The sequence below is a fragment of the Pavona decussata genome, unplaced genomic scaffold, assembly GCF_977016875.1.
Source record: "Pavona decussata unplaced genomic scaffold, jaPavDecu1.1 SCAFFOLD_6, whole genome shotgun sequence".
NCBI classification, from domain to species: domain Eukaryota; kingdom Metazoa; phylum Cnidaria; class Anthozoa; order Scleractinia; family Agariciidae; genus Pavona; species Pavona decussata.
The window spans coordinates 1,851,732-1,870,000 of NW_028145430.1; the positions used below are offsets into that span (position 1 = coordinate 1,851,732).

The 18,269-nt window shown below is 38.8% G+C and overlaps 2 protein-coding genes, 1 non-coding gene and 2 pseudogenes across 4 annotated transcripts in view; 3 read left to right on the forward strand and 2 right to left on the reverse strand.

Moving 5' to 3' along the window:
• The first annotated feature begins 237 nt into the window (after positions 1–237).
• LOC146489116 (uncharacterized) lies at positions 238–8,042 on the forward strand (annotated as a pseudogene). Its single transcript, XR_014863937.1, has 4 exons — positions 238–701; positions 2,083–2,750; positions 3,100–6,567; positions 7,164–8,042. The product of XR_014863937.1 is annotated as an uncharacterized LOC146489116 (transcript).
• On the forward strand, positions 7,690–7,762 carry Trnas-uga (transfer RNA serine (anticodon UGA)). The gene has a single exon. It is a non-coding gene; the product is annotated as a tRNA-Ser (tRNA).
• Positions 8,043–8,358: 316 nt separating the features above from the next.
• Positions 8,359–11,588, reverse strand: LOC146489118 (uncharacterized). The gene is made up of 3 exons (XM_085106255.1): positions 10,462–11,588; positions 10,156–10,288; positions 8,359–9,678 (listed from the first exon to the last, which is right to left on the reverse strand). Exons 1-2 carry the CDS (start codon positions 10,666–10,668, stop codon positions 10,163–10,165), a joined length of 333 nt encoding a protein of 110 aa, XP_084962381.1. The 5' UTR covers positions 10,669–11,588; the 3' UTR covers positions 8,359–9,678; positions 10,156–10,162.
• A 266-nt stretch (positions 11,589–11,854) lies between these two features.
• LOC146489119 (GDP-fucose protein O-fucosyltransferase 4-like) overlaps positions 11,855–18,269 on the forward strand; it is a 12,115-nt gene continuing 5,700 nt past the window's right edge. The window contains exon 1 of the mRNA XM_085106095.1: positions 11,855–11,869. The gene's annotated coding sequence lies outside the window, so the exon portion shown is untranslated. The remainder of the gene's footprint in view (positions 11,870–18,269) is intronic.
• On the reverse strand, positions 17,200–18,234 carry LOC146489120 (uncharacterized; annotated as a pseudogene).

Below are 18,269 nucleotides of genomic sequence, written 5' to 3' on the forward strand. Positions count from 1 at the left end.
CTAAGCACTCAATCTTCACGTTAAAAGTGCTATTTCAGAGGTTCAGTCTACATATCCATTGTTACTTTGCCTGGCCAGAACTGAACGACCAAGGATGTCCTGAACTCGGCAGAGCTAGTCCTAGCCACCGGACATGCCATTCCTCAAAACTGACCAATCACAACGTGGCTTTTAAATTTCGGTGGCTAAGATCCAGTCCCCGCTCTATCGGCTTCCAAAAAAAATGGAGGAATTTCGAGTTGTGTGTGAAAAGTTACTAATCCAAACTCTTAACCATCATCAAAAACAGGCACTGCATGCTATTGTCAAAGAGAAGAAAGACGTATTCCTAAACCTTCCAACTGGGTTTGGAAAATCACTCATCTATCAAGCTCTTCCTTTGATCTTCGACGAAATTTCAGAATCAGTTCGTGGCCATATTGTTGTAGTCGTCTCTCCACTCTTAAATCTCATACACTTGATCAAGGGAATACTCTCCAGAAACTCGGGATCTCAGCAGTGAGTCTAAGCTCAGTAGTGGGAGATGAAGAAGATCTTGAAAACAAGATAAAAGATGTAGAATGTGGAAGGTTTTCTGTGGTTTACGCAACCCCAGAGGCTTTGATGCAAAACGAAAGATGGTGACGCATGTTGACAAACCCATTGCACTCTGCAAGCCTCTTTGCGATTGCAGTCGACGAAGCTTATGTAATTAGACAATGGTAAGAAAAAGACGGATGTCTGACTTGATTTTGACTTTTTTATAAATGTAAAATAGAGTCGGTCAGTATAAAAATGCAGACTGCAGACTGCAGATTGCAGACTGCAGACTGGGTATAAAATGCAGACTAGGTATAAAATGCAGACTGCAGACTGCAGACTGGGTATAAAATGCAGACTAGGTATAAAATGCAGACTGCAGACTGCAGATTGGGTATAAAATGCAGACTGATATCAAAACCGTCTCTTCGTCAAATACAGGATACATTTTCAATTTTCAACTTACCCTAGTGTCACGCAATCACGTTTCCGAGATCATCTCCCATGAAATTGACCTTATTTTTGGCCCTTTTCCTAACAGTTTAGTTTCTTTATCTCGATTTGGTAGCTTTCATTTCCTGAGGCCCTTTCTTCACAAAGAAGACTCAAGGTTAACCGCTTTGCATTTATAGTTCTTAAACAATTACGCCCATGACGGTTTTCATAATTTAAAACGAGGGAAACAGAGTTGATTTCAAAGGGGGCAAGCAATTTGACATCGACAGATTTTAACTAGTTTCTTTGAAAATTAACAAAGTTTGTCAAAGACAAATTGTATACCTTCAGTGTTCTAGCAACGCATGAACACATATTTTATTTAAAAAACATTATTTTACTGCCACCCTGACTGCCACTTACCGATGTTGCTGATATGATGTTGACGCAAAGCGGCAAAAAGGTCAACCACATGCGAAGTGAAGGTCATGTTTCCACCTTATTGCTTACCTCATGCTTCAGGGTCGTTTATTTCAAGGTTGACGTTTTTCGAAAATAATATAATAATGTCAATTTCATGGGAAATGAACTCGAAAGACGATTGTATGACACTAGCGTAAGTTAAATTGAAAAATTGAAAATGTATCCTGTATTTGACGAGGAGGCGGTTTTGGTCTCAGTCTGCATTTTGTACCCAGTCTGCAGTCTGCATTTTATACCCAGTCTGCATTATATACCCAGTCTGCAGTCTGCATTTTATACCCAGTCTGCATTATATACCCAGTCTGCAGTCTGCAATCTGCATTTTATACTGACCAAAAATAGAGTGTCTTTGAGCTGATATGTACTTCCATCGAATAAAATATTTACATGTATTTATTTAGCTTCAGCTTTGCCTACTAGAATACGATTTTTACACAAATAAAAGAAGAAAAGAAAAGAAAAAATAATACAAACAGGTAAACCCTTCTTTCCGGCCTTTTTCATTATAATTTATTGGAATATGTGTTAAATGGGTGTTCAAGTTTGTTTTTATATTTCAGGAGAAACAATGCCAGTAACTGTCATGAAATGTAAATCACCAGATAATATTGATTTTTAGCATTATTGAATAAATTTATCTTTCAGGGGAACATCAACTACAACTGATAAAGCAGTCTTCCGTGAATGCTATGGAAGGTTACATGAGTTACGATCTCTTGCTCCACATGCCAAGATAGTAGCTCTCACTGCTACAGCAACCAGTGAAACAAGGAAAGCAATTACGGATGTTTTGCTTATGGACAATCTGCACATAATTTATGAGAGCCCTGATAAATCGAACAGTGCATACTCTGTGTTGTATATGTCAAGGAATGAAAGTCTAGCGAAATATTTTGAGTGGCTTGTTAAAGAGCTTTGGGAACGTGGTATCAATACAACTAGAACAATTATTATTTACTGCCAGACAATAGAGCAGTGCTCTTTGCTTTATGCTACTCTCAAAGGTACACTAGGAGATAATATGTATGCTGGTTAAATTGGTGACAGAAACAGAAAAAGAGTACTTGTAGAGATGCTACATTCATGTACCCCCAATGCAAACAAAGAGGCAGTGCTACAAGCCTTCAAAGAGCCTGACTCAGATCTTCGTGTCCTTGTACAACCATTGCCTTTGGCATGGGTGTTGATAGTAAAGGAGTGTATAGAGCGATTCATTTTGGGCCATCTAAAAATGTGGAGGCATATATCCAGGAGACAGGACGAGCTGGCAGGGATGGCAAACAAAGTGTGGCTCACATTATTTACCAAGGGCTACTTCTCAACCCAGGGGGGGGGGGGGGGGTACTCGGGTTTAAACGGGGGGTCCGACGGAGCCTAATATTTTGCACCCAAAAAAATACATGGACCTTATATTCTGCACCCAAAAAAATACAAGACTGGACTTTTTAGACCCAAAAAAATACATGACTTTTATACCCGAAAAATGCAATCTTGCGGGAACTTTGCCTTGAATTGCGTAAGAACTATTAGCCTGGCGGAAATTCAAACTCAAACAAATACGCGCAGATTTTTCAGACCCAAAAAAATAAATGAGTTTAAAATTTTAGTCCCAAAAAAATACGCCGGATCCCCCGTCACGTTTATACCCGAGTATCCCCCTGGGCTTCTCAATCATGTTGAGAAAGACATAAAACAGTATGTGAAGTCAGAGAAATGCCGTAGGAAAACTCTCTGGCGTCAGTTTGACAATTGTGATAAAGTCAGCTGTCCAGATCCAAAACACTTGTGTTGTGACAACTGTGCCAAGCATTGTAACTGTAAAAATGAGGACTGTGGAGAATTGACTAAATTCCCAGGTTGTGTCAACCAAACTACACAAAATTCAGGAGTCACTGCTCGAACAAGAGTAGTTTCAATGCAACAAAAAAAGCTCAGATATCTTGTACGTGACCTCATCAGCAAATCACCTGATGGTCAGCTACCAACCTTAACCAACCTACACTTCACACTTGGTTTCTCATATCAGCAGATAATAAAACAGGTTCTTGAAAACTATGACAAGATTTTTACCCTGGATGATGTGATATCAAATATTGAAATATGGCACATACAACATGGTTGTAAAATAATGGAAAGCATAAGCTCAGTATTTGGTGACTGTGGTACTGAAAATTTTATGGTCGAAAATGTTGATGAGGATGAAGAGGAGGAAAGTGACACATGGCTTGGAGACTGGGAAAGACTGATGGATGATGATGAGCTTTTTGAACTAGCAGTAGGTAATCTTTCTATGTCATTACTAGAAGCATCAGGGAATGACTCTCTTGATAACACAATGGACAGTGAGAATATCCCAGCAGCAGCAGCAGTAAGTGCACTTGAAAACCTGAGACTGTTCTAGTATTATAATTTATTTCTTTGACAATGTAACAGTAACTTCATTAAGAACTGTTGTGAATATGTTATGGTTTGAACTAATTTTTGGTTTCAAAAATTTCAAACCATTTTGACCTTCAGCTTTCATTGTCTGTATAGCCATGAAATTTAATGTTCTTCATACTTAGACATTTCTCAAATTCACTTGATTGATCAAAACCAGAATCAAGTCAAGGCTGGGGTTTTCAAAATACAGCGCATGGATTTGAAAACCCAGGCTGGACTTGAGTCTATTGTTACTTGGTCAGTCATGCAAATTTGGGAAAGGTCTATTAACAGCTTTGAAAATTCACAGTATGACTATGACTGCACACTCAACTGACAATGGCTTATTAATATTAATAGATAATGCAGAAATACCTGTACCAAAATTAGGTACTCTCTAAGTTAGCATGTATAGAGTCCTACAGTGATGATGTCATAAAAACTAAATTTATGAAATTGTGGGATTTTTTCATATGATTGGAAAGAGCATGATGAAAAATGCCTACTTGCCAAACATCAGCATTTTATTGTGATTTGGGGTCGAGAAATTAGCTCTGTTATGCCCCGATGACTCCATACAAATCCTTCTAATTTTGCCTCAGTTCCAAACGTTTGGAACTGAGGCAAAATTACATGTAGAAGGATTTGTATGGAGTCATCGGGGCATAACAGAGCTAACATCTCGACCCCAAATCACAATAAAATGCTGATTTTTGGCAAGTAGGCATTTTTCGTCATGCTCTTTCCAATGATCTGAAAAAATCCCATAATTTCAAAAATTCAAATATTTGTGATGTCACACTTTAGGACTCTATTGTTTACAATTTTACCAATAACAATAATTAATGTTATGGTGGAACCCAGTCTTACCACCCTGCTATCACATGTATGACGACTATTTTTTGTAACCCAATGAAAGTAAACTGAAAATTTCTTTATAGTGGATCAAAGATGACCATACTGATAGTTTCAGAGTGATAATATTAATAGAAAATTCTTAAATGAGGGCATTGTTACAAAAAACAATGTATGCTCCACATTAAACCAGCATTTTTTGTGCTCTTAAATAAAGTTTTTAGTCACCTTTGCAGATGTTTTTATTTCCAGATAGAGAGAATTTTATAAAATTCTTATTTGAAAGTATTGTTAGTTAGGCTAAAAATGGCACTGCATTGTTAAAAACTAATACAATCAATAATTGATTGTATTAGTCCTTAACAATGCACTAAAACCATACAATATTTCATTATTTTCACTTCTAAGCTAATGGGACCACGACACAAAAAAACCTCTGAAAAGGAGGCTAGTGTAAATAAGGAAAGAGAAATAAAAAAAAATATCAACCTAGCACTAATGTACATGCTGTTGTTGTTGTTGCACATTTAGGGACCATTATTTGAAAAGTATGAATAATATGAAATATTATTCAAACCTACATGTAGGCTAGTAGCCTCCTTTGCAGATATGTTTTGTGTCAGTTTCACTCTCCCTACAATGTACATGTACCTCCATCTCCTGGGGTGGGAGAGTGGGGCTGACACAAAAAACATCTGCAAAGAAGGCTACATGTACGTTGTAAGTCTGTGTCTATTAATTGTCTGATGTAATTAACAAGCATTGGCTAAGAAAACACTGTTCAGATAATTGGCCCTCGGTGTATTTACATGTACCGTACTCTAGATCAGAATGTTTTAGATGAAGAAATATTTATTTAAAAGTCCTTATTGTTAACCTAGCTCTGATTCCAAGTTGTGCATTTTTCTTATGGTCATTTATCCATTTAAATACTGATGAGAAATCCAGATTGGCCAGGTGATTTCTTTTAACGTTCACAAAGTGCTTATAATGACGGCCTTCTTGTTTTAAGTAAACACATTGGTAGAAACTGCTCTGTTTACTAGTTCCTGGACATCTCTTTCCATTGAACTGCGGGTGTGCCTTCCAGACCGTGATCCTTTCTCAATCTCCTGATTGATGGTAGCAGTCAACATTTGGGTTGCAGCTTCTGTGCAGCAAATACATTTTTCGCAGCATTTTTCTGTCACATTGGGGCCCAGGTTCCTTATGCATTGTTTCAAGAACCGATTGCTGAGTTCCATGTCTAGGTCCATAGCAACGTTCTTTCCTTTCCCTCCTAGGGTGTTGACCGATCTGTTGCTAACAAATCTTTCACTATCTCTTGGTGACAGAAGAGACTTCACTAGAAACAGCTGATATAAACACTCTAGAGCATATTTCTTGCTGTGGCTGTCATTCGCCTTACACATTAACATAAAGTATTTGTATCGTCTGATTAATCTCTGCCTATCTCCTCACTTACTGCATCCAAAAAGTTCATGAAGAAAATACCATCCTCAAGTAATGCACAGTTATAGTTATACATGTCATGTCATCTGTCTCTACTGTGATTGCTTGCACCTTCAGTGTTACTGGAAATGGCTTCAGATTCTAGACCATCATCACCAGGAAGATTATTGGGGAATTGTCAAGTGGAGAATCATGTGAACGTTCATGTCTCCTCCTGCTTTTCCCATCATATTTAAAAGATCTGTTGCAGTTGGGGAATCTGCAGGGAAATCGGCCATCTGGTGTAAGTTCTTGTTGATCCATTAGATCTTGTCTAGCTTGAGCAGTAATCGCCTTATCCACTGCATTGTTGAGTGCAGTGTAGTCAAATGCAACACTGTCAACAACTTTTGATGCTGCACTGTGCAGGTACAGTCAACTCTCTCATAATCGACCTGACCCTTGGGGCATGACAAAGTGGTCACTTACGGGAGTTGGTCGCTTACGGGAAAGATCAACAAAATAAGCCTAATACTGGATTGATAAATTAATTACATAAAAAGATTACCTTAGCAGCTAAAATAAGGCAAATAGAAACTACTTTATTAGATTTTTTCACATCTATTCATTCTTCTGATGAAACTTTGTGTAACAGATCACTGTACCAATTCCCATTTACCTGCAGATCTAATTATAGCCATCTTCTCTCTCTGTAAACTGTTATTATCTGCCAGCAGTCCAGGGTAGCGTGATTAGAATTGAACTTTTGTTACTTCTGAGTAATGATTTACTAACAATCATACGTGATTATGTTGGGTGGTCGCTTACCGGAAACAGAAAACAAAAGAAAATTTAAATTTCTGGCCTAAAAAGTGGTCGCGGTCCCTTAAGAAATTTGAGTGGTGGTTGCTTATGAGAGAGCTCTTGAAACAGTATTTAACTGAGAATCAAAACGGTTATTTACGAAGTGGTCGCTTACGGGAGGTGGTCGCTTACGAGAAGTGGTCGCTATGAGAGAGTTGACTGTATTCTAGCTTCTGTGCCTTTGTGTTGTTTTCTATGTTGTATGGAAGGGGAAAGTTAGTTGGATAATGGACGTTTTGCTTTCAAAGCCAAGGACTGTTACTGCTGCTGATGTCACTCTGGATTTCACAACCAGTGTTGGGAAATCCCTATCAGCCCTGTAAGCTGCACTTGGATCTCCTTTTACATTTCTTCTGTTAATCAATGTACGATCGGAAAAAAGAGCACATGGGTCACCATCTGATTTCCCAGAAAAAAAAAAAACCTCTTGTACAATGATATAAGCTGAAAAATAAGTAACAGAAAATTTAAACATGTAACTTGTAAATAAAAAGTATATGGAGTGGTTAGTACAAAATCAGAGTAAGTGATCTTTGTTCAAAGTCTATATTCTCCAAAAAGCTCTTTCTATTCCACAGAAGAATTGCACCTTTGATCTGAGAATTCTAACTCCATTTTTTTACAAGGGCCATTTCAATAATTGTAAGGAGGCAGCGTGGCCCATTTCAATAATTTTAAGGAGGCAGCGTGGCCCAGTGGTAAGGGCACTGGACTTGAAATCCAGAGGTCCCGGGTTCAAGTCCCGCCTCAGCCATGCTTGTACATCTATATAGCCAGCTTTTTTGCCTCCTACCAGTTGGGATTTTTAACATGTTATGTTCAATTTGAATATTATTTGTAAATATTTTCTGAGTGGAATGCCTGTGAACTAGCTTTGTGTAGCTAAGTGCATTTCCACTATAAACAAAGCATTTATCATTTAATTTTATTAGCATAGCTGTGCACATTATTCATCTCATATTTCACCAAAATTATATTAATTCCTCAGTGTGTTAATTAATTATTGATTTGACAAAACACTCATTTTTATGCATCAGTGTTATATCATTGCAAGGTGTCAGTAGTTGTCAAATCATTGACCTCCCACAGAACTGATGAAAGCTTACAAAGATTGTGCCATCCTTTTAACATAGTAGCTCAGAGACCCGGGGGGGGGGGGGGGTACTCCCTTATATGGGCTATATAGGTATGTGCGGGCACCAAAGGGTATGGTTTTTCAGCCGCTTTGGTCATAAATAGGGTATCTATTTTTGCACTCTAGTCTTGAATTCCTTTTTTTTTTTTCATCATGATGTTTACGGCAACTGTACTGTGTACGTGCTGCAGAAGCTTGTCACGCATGCTCTGGTCACGCGCTGGGCTCCAGGGATATTTGAACTGAAGTTGACCAGACACTATCAGGTCATAAATAGGGTATCAAATTTTTGGTCAACTCATAAATAGGGTAGGGAAAATCGCAGATTTTGGTCATAAATGGGGTGAGGGTTTTGGGAAGCGGGCCGCACACCCCTATCCAATTTTTTTGGGAGTACCCCCCCCCCCCCCCCCCTGGGTCAAAGACCCTTTGACATGTTGGATGCACATTCATGTGTCCAAAAAAATACAGTCTCTAATATTTTGACATTTCAATACATTAGTACTTTTGCAATCACCCTTTCTGTCAATATCATGTTCAGGTTCTGACTACATTATAATCAACCGGGACATTATGATCATGAAGAAAAGGTTTGCAACAATTTTTTGTTACACAGCTGGCTATTTAATTTCTAATAGGTATATGACAAACTTACATTAAGAATCTAATTGACACCAGCATGCCAATCTCCAAGCTGCAAATTCAATCCCTCAAGCCGGTCTTCCGTTGTGTATCCATTTGGCACTCAGAAGCTATAACATTTACAGCTCTTTCTACTGTTAGTTGGTCACCAGTGAATAGTTGTGGACCATATGAACCATCTGCACATTTAGGCAGGTATGCATGGAACTTCTTGAAGATGACAATCATGTCTTCGTTGATATTTTCATTTTTAAATATTACACCCAAGGGGACCTAAAAGATTAGGCAAAATAAACAAAGTTTATACCATAATCATATATGAAATATGCTATACATACAAAAAATTACTGGGGACGTGCTAGAGCGGGTTTGACAATACTGCTAAGAGTAGCCTATTTTATCCATTCCACATATAAATACTTGTCATTGTCATCGCTTTAGATGCCATGATATGTGGCACATAAGACCTATAATACATGTAATACATGAATCACAATATCCTTAAAAGGACTTAATTATGCTGTAAAATATTCCACCAACATTCTTGATACTAGCACAATATAGTCCAGCCTTTGACTTTGCATTTTAGGAATTGTAGGCATAAATGACTGATTTGGTATATCTTGTAAATCTGGTAAACTGTACTCTTCTTCAGAGTGTTGATTCCTGATACTCTATTAATTTTTATAACCATTTTGTGGTGGACCCATGGCCAATGGTGAGACTTCTTTTGGTTGGACATAGTCATGCTTTTGGTCTTCATTCTCAAGTCAATATTGTCAAAGATGACTGCAAAGCCAGGATGTGCACTTTCTTACCCTTTGACCAGCATTTTCTTGGCTGTCGCAGCCTCCTCACTGTTGTTGCCAGTACGACATACCTTTTCAAGCTCCCTAGAACCAGAAATCATTTGTACATGTAGATTGGTGACAGGAACTTACTATTTGTAAGTCATGTTGCTCTAAATTATTGGTAAGTGGGAAAAGAAATTTTGACCCATGGCCATCACACAAGATTCCGGTACCTTTTAGGGTGTTTTTCGAAAATTTCCGCCGAGCACCCCTGTCACTTTTATATGGGAAGTCCCCCCCCCCCCCCCCCTGGGAGAAATACATTCCCAAGTTTGATATTAAACCATGAATGGAATAAGGCAATGTGCATGTACTTCAATAAACATACTATGAGGGTGAATTTTATGTTGGATGTCTAAAGAACTGTCAGCAGAACTTGACCTACAATCAACTCACTTTCAATCACCCATACCCTCTAATAGGCTTCCCATTTTCAAGAAATTAGCATTAAAGGTACTTCAAAATAAAGCGGATAAGGGACCTTAATTATAAAGTATTTCTTCTAGTTTTTGTACTCACTCTATTTTCAAGTTCTCATCAGTGATTGCCTTCTGCACCTCCTTCTGTTCATTATCATAGTCTGTCCCAAGGTCATCCATCTTGTGTAAAGCACACCTGTGACATTCATCTTGCTTAGTCTGTCAAGGGTTGCCTTTGAATAAAAGAACACCAGAACTGTATTTTTATACCATAAAAACATGACACATAGAAAGATTTGCCCCAGATTTGGTCTTTTATTGCTCATTTCATTTGGAAACACATCTAACCTGCAAAGTATTCAACTGCAAATTAACTAAAACTATATCAGAAGCGTTTTAAACTTACCTCGGCGGACGCTGTTTTAAAGAGGATAGCAAGAAAAGCTGCTGTTGCGTTTATGTGTCTACTTCTCAGCCTCAACAAAATCGATTCAGCGACCGCAACACTGGGGAGCCATGATGAATCTTTTGTGCCATTTGACAGCGCATGAGTCATAAGAAAAGTGTAAAAGATTGGCGCCTTCTCCTTCCACTCTTGGCACATAGACTGCATACTAAAATACTTTAAATCTTCTTTACCGGCTTTCCGTAATATAGATGGTGTCTTTCGTGAACACAAACCATTCACTTCTGTCAGGACTTTGTGCAGGACATGTTTATATAATGACTATGTTGAACACTGGCTCGCATTTTACCACAGCTCTAGCGATTCTCTCCGGTGGACCATGAACAAAGGCTTTTCCAAGAGTCTGACATAGCATTAAACAAGGTTCAAGGGTTTTAAATTGGCCGGCTTCGATGGGTATTCAACAGATACCTTTACTTTTGTCTTATTACGAACGGTAAATAGTCTTGGCCGGCTTTGCTAACGGTGTTGAGGTCAACAAAGGAAGACAGCTGTCATTCAGCAGCGATGGCAGGAGCTTGTAAATGTCCAAAAGCATTGTAAATTAAATGGTAGGGCTTCTGACGTGCTTCAGCTGGAGTATAACCGAAAGAAGTACAAGTGGTAGGCGCTTGAGAGCCAAAGTTTAGAGATTTTGACGCCCCAATCGTTGTCGTCGAACTCGTTGAAGTACTCTCTGAAACAGTGTCTGAATCCTTTCGTAACCTCTTCACTCTTGCTGACTCCACGTTACAATCAAAACTGCTTCTGAGTTCCGTTTTCAAGTCAGTTATATTTTTCTCTAGCTTTTCGAGTTCGAGAAGACGTTTATAGCTATAGCATAGGTTTGTGCACACAATCAAGTCATTCGCGGAGTAGATATTGACGTCGATAGATAGCGCGGAATTGATCAACTTTGGAAGATCGTGAGCTGTTTTCCCGAAGATTTTTATCCTTTCTTTGACAAGAGGAGTGCAATTGCATAAATAACATCGAAGGTCACCATTAACAAGCTCTTTTGGCGTATTAACCGCCATAAGATATCGACGTGGAATACTGATTTCCATAAATTGTACAACCTTTTCGCGGGTTTTATTAACTGCTTTGTGATTGGCTATCATGTAACAATGGCTTGAATCTGATTGGATATTCACACGATGGCATGCCCGGTTGGTTCAACAAACGTTGGTGGAGAGGGAGAATGGGACCGACACAAACAACTTCTGCAAAGGAGGCTATCTGTAAAGCAGACTGCTAAAGTCATTTCTGCCGAGGCTAAAAATTGTCTTGAGGAAACTCTGTCTTTCTACAAAAGTGAGTACTAGGATATTGTGGCCTTTCAGAACAGTGACATTATACCTTGTTTCAGGTAAGCGCGATCATTAACAATCTAGTGAGAAGGTTTTATAGCTAATTCATTGCAGGCTAGAGTTTGGGCTTGGCCTTTAGTCATTTCACAAGTTTTCTAAGTACAAAATTCACTCATGTATTTTAGAGAGAATACCCAGCCAGCTGACATGAAAAAATTAAGCTTTGGCGAAATTGGCAATTTATAGCGGCACCAAATTCAACGTTGATTAACAGTTTCCCTTGTTGAATATTTATTTACACGTACGTTTCCAGCTCCTTAAAATATACGAAAAAGTGACAGCTTCTAAAAGGTAGGGTGGATTAAATCGGACGACTTAATGTGGCTATAAAATGATTTCTTTTTCACATAGCGAAAGTTTGATCTTAGTTGCTCTCAAATTGAAGAGAAAGATGTAAAATCCTGGTTTTAGCCTCAACGTTTGCTTCAGAATGGTTCTATTTTTACCACGCCTTGGCATAGATAAGTTGTTCAGATACGGACGTTATTGTGGCCGCCGTACCAAGCTGTAGCAATTCTTCGTACACAGAAGCATAAACATTGCCTTTTTCCCTTCAGATAGGAATTAAACGAGCAAAATATTCTAAATTTGCCCGCAGACATCAAAACAATTTCGTTGCAACGTATCCGGCGACATCTGCGTTCTCAACTCACTCTGCACTGTAGAGAATTTTTAAACTGTTTTAGTATTTGGACTTTGAGGCGTAGATTTCTTTAAATAAGATATAAAATTTTGATGCTTCAAATTATTCTAAGAATATATAATTTGTCAAAACAATTGGCATCTTTGTGCTGTCAGTAACACGCCAAAATTCGCCACATGAGCAGATGGACGAGCAGATGGGCATTTTGTTTGCGCATGCTCATCAGATAAACAATCGAACACAAGCTTGGCACCATTTTGTTCTGTAGAGCGCGCTGTCCGGTCTTACAGGTGGGCCATCGACGCTTCGGAAACGCTGTCATTGCAAAACGTAATTTTTTCACATCCTTTGTGCTCAGCAAGAGAAGCAAGATGAACTGAATTACGCCTGAAAAATCATTTCGCCGCGAAGACCGCCATTATTGTTTATATTCTCTCTCCTTTTTGATCCAGCAAAATGGCGGGAAAACCGCGCCGTGTACGCGCTGAGAAGGCGCATGACAGCGGATACGCCCATGAGAAGACCCCCGGTTGATCATGCGCAGACAAAATGCCCATCTGCTCGCCACATGCAGTATATGTCATGTGCCGCTGCCATGGAAACACGACAGGGCCACTTGGGTGATCGATTGAGTTCGGTGAACAAAATTTAATTGATTGAGTTCTGATTGGCTCTGGTAAACCTATACAAAGCAAGCCCATCAACGCAGGTTTTTCTTGTGCTTTGTTACAATTTATTCAATAACAGAAACCCCATTTATAAACTGTCCACGGCCGTTAAGAGAACAGAACAGAACAGAACAGAACAAAGCTATAATTATTCCCGCGGGCGTTTTCCGAAATTGTCGCACCCTTTCCTTTTTTAGCTAACTTACAATTGCGGAATGACAAAATCGAAGGGTTACTTTTATGCAAAACTACAAGCAAATTACTAAAAAACTTCGCCATCCTTGACGTCAAAGCGGCATTCCTGGTAGCCTTTTTACTACGCATTTGAAGCTTAAAATCCACAGCGCATCTGAAGCCATTTCTGCGTAATTTCTTCGTTTACAAAAACACGTGCGCTACACTCCGGACTGAAGTAACTCGAGCTTCCAAGTTCTGGTTACGGATTTTCAAAGCCTGTTTTCCACAAATCACGAGTTCGAAAATCGAACGTTCGATTGGGTTCGATTGATTTTTTTTCTTTTCGGTGAGTTCGATTTCGTTCGATTGCCGAACTCAATCGAACTCAATCCACGGACTGAGTTCGAGTGAGTTCGATTGAAATTTAGTTCGATTGGGTTCGATTTACTATGCCGGGCTTGTTCAATCGCGATCAGGTTTTTCTCCATTGCCTCGGTTTCTGGAAAGCCGATTATTTAGCCCTATCGGGGGTTAAATCTCGCTAATCGACGATTAAAATCTATCCCTCGGTTAGGAACGAAGGTTTAAATTTAACCTACATACCGAGGTCGACTTACTGACTAATATAATCCAGCAAAAACGTGTTAAAATAGGTTAAAACAAGCAAAATGGAGGACATAACTTTTTCTTTAATTTGGTTCAAGAAATAGATCAGAGGAGCACAAGTTATATTAATTATATCACCAATAGTTCCTCTCAGGCGACCTTAATAATAGATGAACCTGTCGTCCTAAAGAATCAAGAGTGTGATAAAGAGCACAGGCGTATCCGGCGAATAATAATAATAATAATAATAATAATAATAATAATAATGATAATAATAATAATAATAATAATAATAATAATAATAATAACAGGAAGAGGAGAAAAAGCGGAAGTACCAACAGAGGGTGCTGGACGTTGAAATGGGATCTTTCACTCCCCTAGTTTTTGGAACCAACGGTGGGATGGGAGCCGACTGCAATTGCTTTCTCAAACGCCTAGCCGAGAAGCTCTCAGAAAAGAATGAGGAACCTTATCACATTACTATCACTTGGATTAGAACATTGCTTTCTTTTGAGATTTTAAGGTCGGTACACACATGCGTAAGAGGCTCCAGGACACCTTTTCACAAAATTCCATTTGGGGATTTCATTGATGACTGCCGCTTAAACGCTAGCCAAGCGTGTCTCCGCTAATTTTAGAAAGTGAATGATGGCGTGACGTTGTAAATTAGTATTTTAGGATCTTTTCAACAACTTTTTTTATTTCATCAAAATTTTAGTCTTACTATTGTTAAAAAATTGTGCTTGAAAATAGCTCTGTTGTGCTTGGAAATAGCCGCTTTTTTTTAATCGAAATGAATTTTAAATATTGAATTGTAAATAGGTTTTAATAGCTCTTTTTTCTACTTTTAACTTGTAAATATCAATTTTTTAAAAAAAAATAATAATAATAATAATAACAATAATAATACTAGTAATCGAATATTTATCCAGGATAAACCTTCAGTATAGAATACTGTTATCAACGGGGTCCTGTCGGGACATCTGCTTTCTCAACTCACTGTGCACTGTTTTTTCTTTCTTTCTTTTTTTTTTCTTTCGAAGTTCTTTATTTAAACAGTCAGGCACACATTACAGAGCTGAGGTATAAAATATTACATACAATCTAAGTGGTGCGAGAAAACAAGGCATATATACTACACCGTTAACTACATGTAACAAAACTTACAATGAATCTCATTTAAAGAATTCAAACTATTAAGCTACAAAGAAAAACAAAACAAAAACTATACAAACAATAACATTGAAATTAGTTGTCAATTTAAGTTCCGCATTTGTTTGAGCTGAATGCTATGTATTTTTCTGTTTCAATCTTTTGATGTAATAACGCTTTAAAATCAGCAAAAAGAAAATTGACTTTATTTATTGCTTTACAATAGATTAGATATTTACCAATAAGAATAAGATGGTTTAGGGCTGAACAAGAGGACCAATTATTCAAGATGCCGTGCATGATTTCTTTCCTGCCTAGAGTTAGAGTTTCTTTGGAAATGCACTGGTACCAACCAGTGACTATCGGACCATGGGTGACTGTTTGCTCCACATTTGTGCAATAAGGACAGAAAGATCCACGACCTTTCTTCATTTTGTGAGGAACAGCTTTTGTGTAAAGTATGTTCTAAATTATTTTATACTAAAACATTGAAAGTTTTATTTCTTTTGTGGCAACAAACGATATAGAATAAATTTTCTGACATTCTTCCGTACTGAACCCCATTTCCATTAGCTTTTTCTTTGCCGTTGGCGGATTAGAATCTTGGTTTTCGACCAGTACCTTGTGTGTTGTTTTGCAAGTCATCTTATCAATGGCAAGTAAATTAGTCGTATTAGTTTGATTTTCTTCTTTTAAATAATTCTTCCACTTTCCCAGTATTGTAGAAGTGAGGCCAAAGTACTGCAGAAAGTTGCATTTGATCTTAAATTTCTGTAAGAACTCATGCGGTGCGAAATTATGTAACTCGATCTGATTTTTTGTGATAAAAATCCGACTTGCACAATTTCAGATTATTGTGGTAAAAAAAGTGAGTTGCAAATTGCACGAGATTTCAACTCGGATTTTGGAAGTAAAAATGCGAGTCGTACAATTTGAAATTATTCAACTCGGATTTTTGAGGAAATATTTTGAGTTGTGTATTTGAATTAACAAAACTTATTGGCGTCCCAATGAGCCACTGTAGAAAAGCGTGAAATCGTTTTTACTCATTCATTGCGCGTGCTCGCATTCACGAGTCAAAAGGAACAACCGGTTGATTTCTCAGACATGAAAACTACTACAACTAAAAAAAGTTCTTTAAAGTGACACTACAACGAAAGTTTTAATTCTATTTTAACCCTTCTCGTGTTCCAATCCATTTAATGAGTTCGTAATTGCAAAAATAGCTATTAATTAGCTTTATACAAGCTTACTGATCCTGGGAATAAGTGGCCAAAAACCGTCGAAAACACGTCCGCCATAGTGGCGCCCGTGGTGATTCTAAAAAGCGGTTGCTTGTATGAGATCTTTGTGTGGCGTCATACGCGCATCGAACATCGTGCGTTCCTTGCAAGAACTCAGCAAACCTCAGTAATCATAAGTCCTAAAGTAAGTGAATAGGCAAGGTTATTTGTAAGATTTGCCGTCCAGTTTGGTCAAAAGCGATCTAAGGGACAATTTTACCGAATATATAACAATTATTCCATGAGACCGCGTTGGATATGAAGTGATAAATACCAACGAGCGCGTAGCGCGAGTCGGTTATGATCACTTCATATCCAACAAGGTCGAATGAAATAATAATTTTAGTAAATTCTCAAATCGGGTTTTTGCCGCCGATTTTTATTTCAACAATTTTACAAAGCGGTCGAAAGAGCATACAACTTCCGGTCACACGCGCGCCGTGATCACCTGATTATTACATTACTGGATGAGCTCAATGAAATTTGACAGCTACACAAACGCAAACTGTGGTCCAGCGACTGTTAACGAAAATCAACCTTGAAATATTCAACCGTTCAAATGCAAGGAAAAAAGACGGCTTCGGAAGCTTTTAAGTGGTTAAATAGTCTTCAAGGTTCAGGAAGATTTTCCTGATTCTCCGCCTCCGTAATAGTTTTGAACTTGGACATTGCCGTTGAAGAAAACCGGCGGGAAGCTTCTTCGCTCGCTTTGCCGAACCTTGGTATTTACGAACTGAATTTGGACTAAAACTGTCCCTTGAGGTTGCCATTCTTGCCGGCCATGGCATTCGTTTTCTTTCTCACTGAGCTGCAGAGAGACCAGTGCATGGGGAAGCTTCAGAGGCTCCGGCTGAGACAAAATCACTGAGAACGTGTGACATCTTCTTCTGCTGTTCTATGGATGGGCGATCATTGTACGATTCGACCGCCTGGTCTGATCTGTGTCCCGTAACATGGTTATGAGTCTGGTTTCACAGTTGTGGTCAGACAGAACTGTAACTGCTGTCGCCCTGAGGCAGTGGTTGGTTAGATGGGGCTCTATGCCAGTTAGTCTGCTCATATTTTTCAGCATGTTGTCCAGCGTGCTCGAGCCAACCGGTGAGTTTTTCTGACTTTGGCCGTCTCTTGGTTATTGGTAAAGAGCGTTGGAACTCGGGTTCAGGTGATCTAGGTAGTTTTTGATTATTTTCACTGGGCACCTCTGAGAACCAGCAACCGAACGGCAAAGATCTTCGCGTCGGATTCGTCTTCAGAGTCTCCAAGGCCGCCTTGATGATTTTTTGTGCTGAGCAGTGAATCAGGCTGTCGTCTGTTTAACTCAAAATACTCGACACCTTGTGGCGTTGTTCTTAGGGAGAGCATTCCAGGGTTCAACTGCCGCTGATTTTCTCTTCCTCGTCGTCCGAAGAAAAGGGTGAGATAAAACCATGCCGTTCTCTGCAGTTGGGCTGGATTTTGACTGTCGGCCGGCCCAAGTTCGCCGCTTTCAAAGAGCCTCTGGATTTGATCATTTGACACTGCTTTCTTGTGGACAATTCCAGCTATTTTACCCGTCTTTCTAAGATCCTTAACAAAGGCATCCAAAATTTTATTGGCTTCGGTAAACACGGCGTCGGAGATAATAGAAAAAGGCTTGTTGTTTGGTGGCGAGCGAAGAAAGCGATCTATGGCGGCTCGAATGGACTTCATGGATGTGTTTTTGTAATACGTGCAGTCTTTCTTCCTTGCGGAGGTGTAGAAACATTTAAGGCATTCATTTAGCTCCTCTTTGGACATATCTTCAATTCGTTTCAAAAATTTTGTGGCGACAGGACTTGACAGCCATTCTGTAAATAACAAGGTGAGAATTTTTGTCGTTGTTACGCAGTTA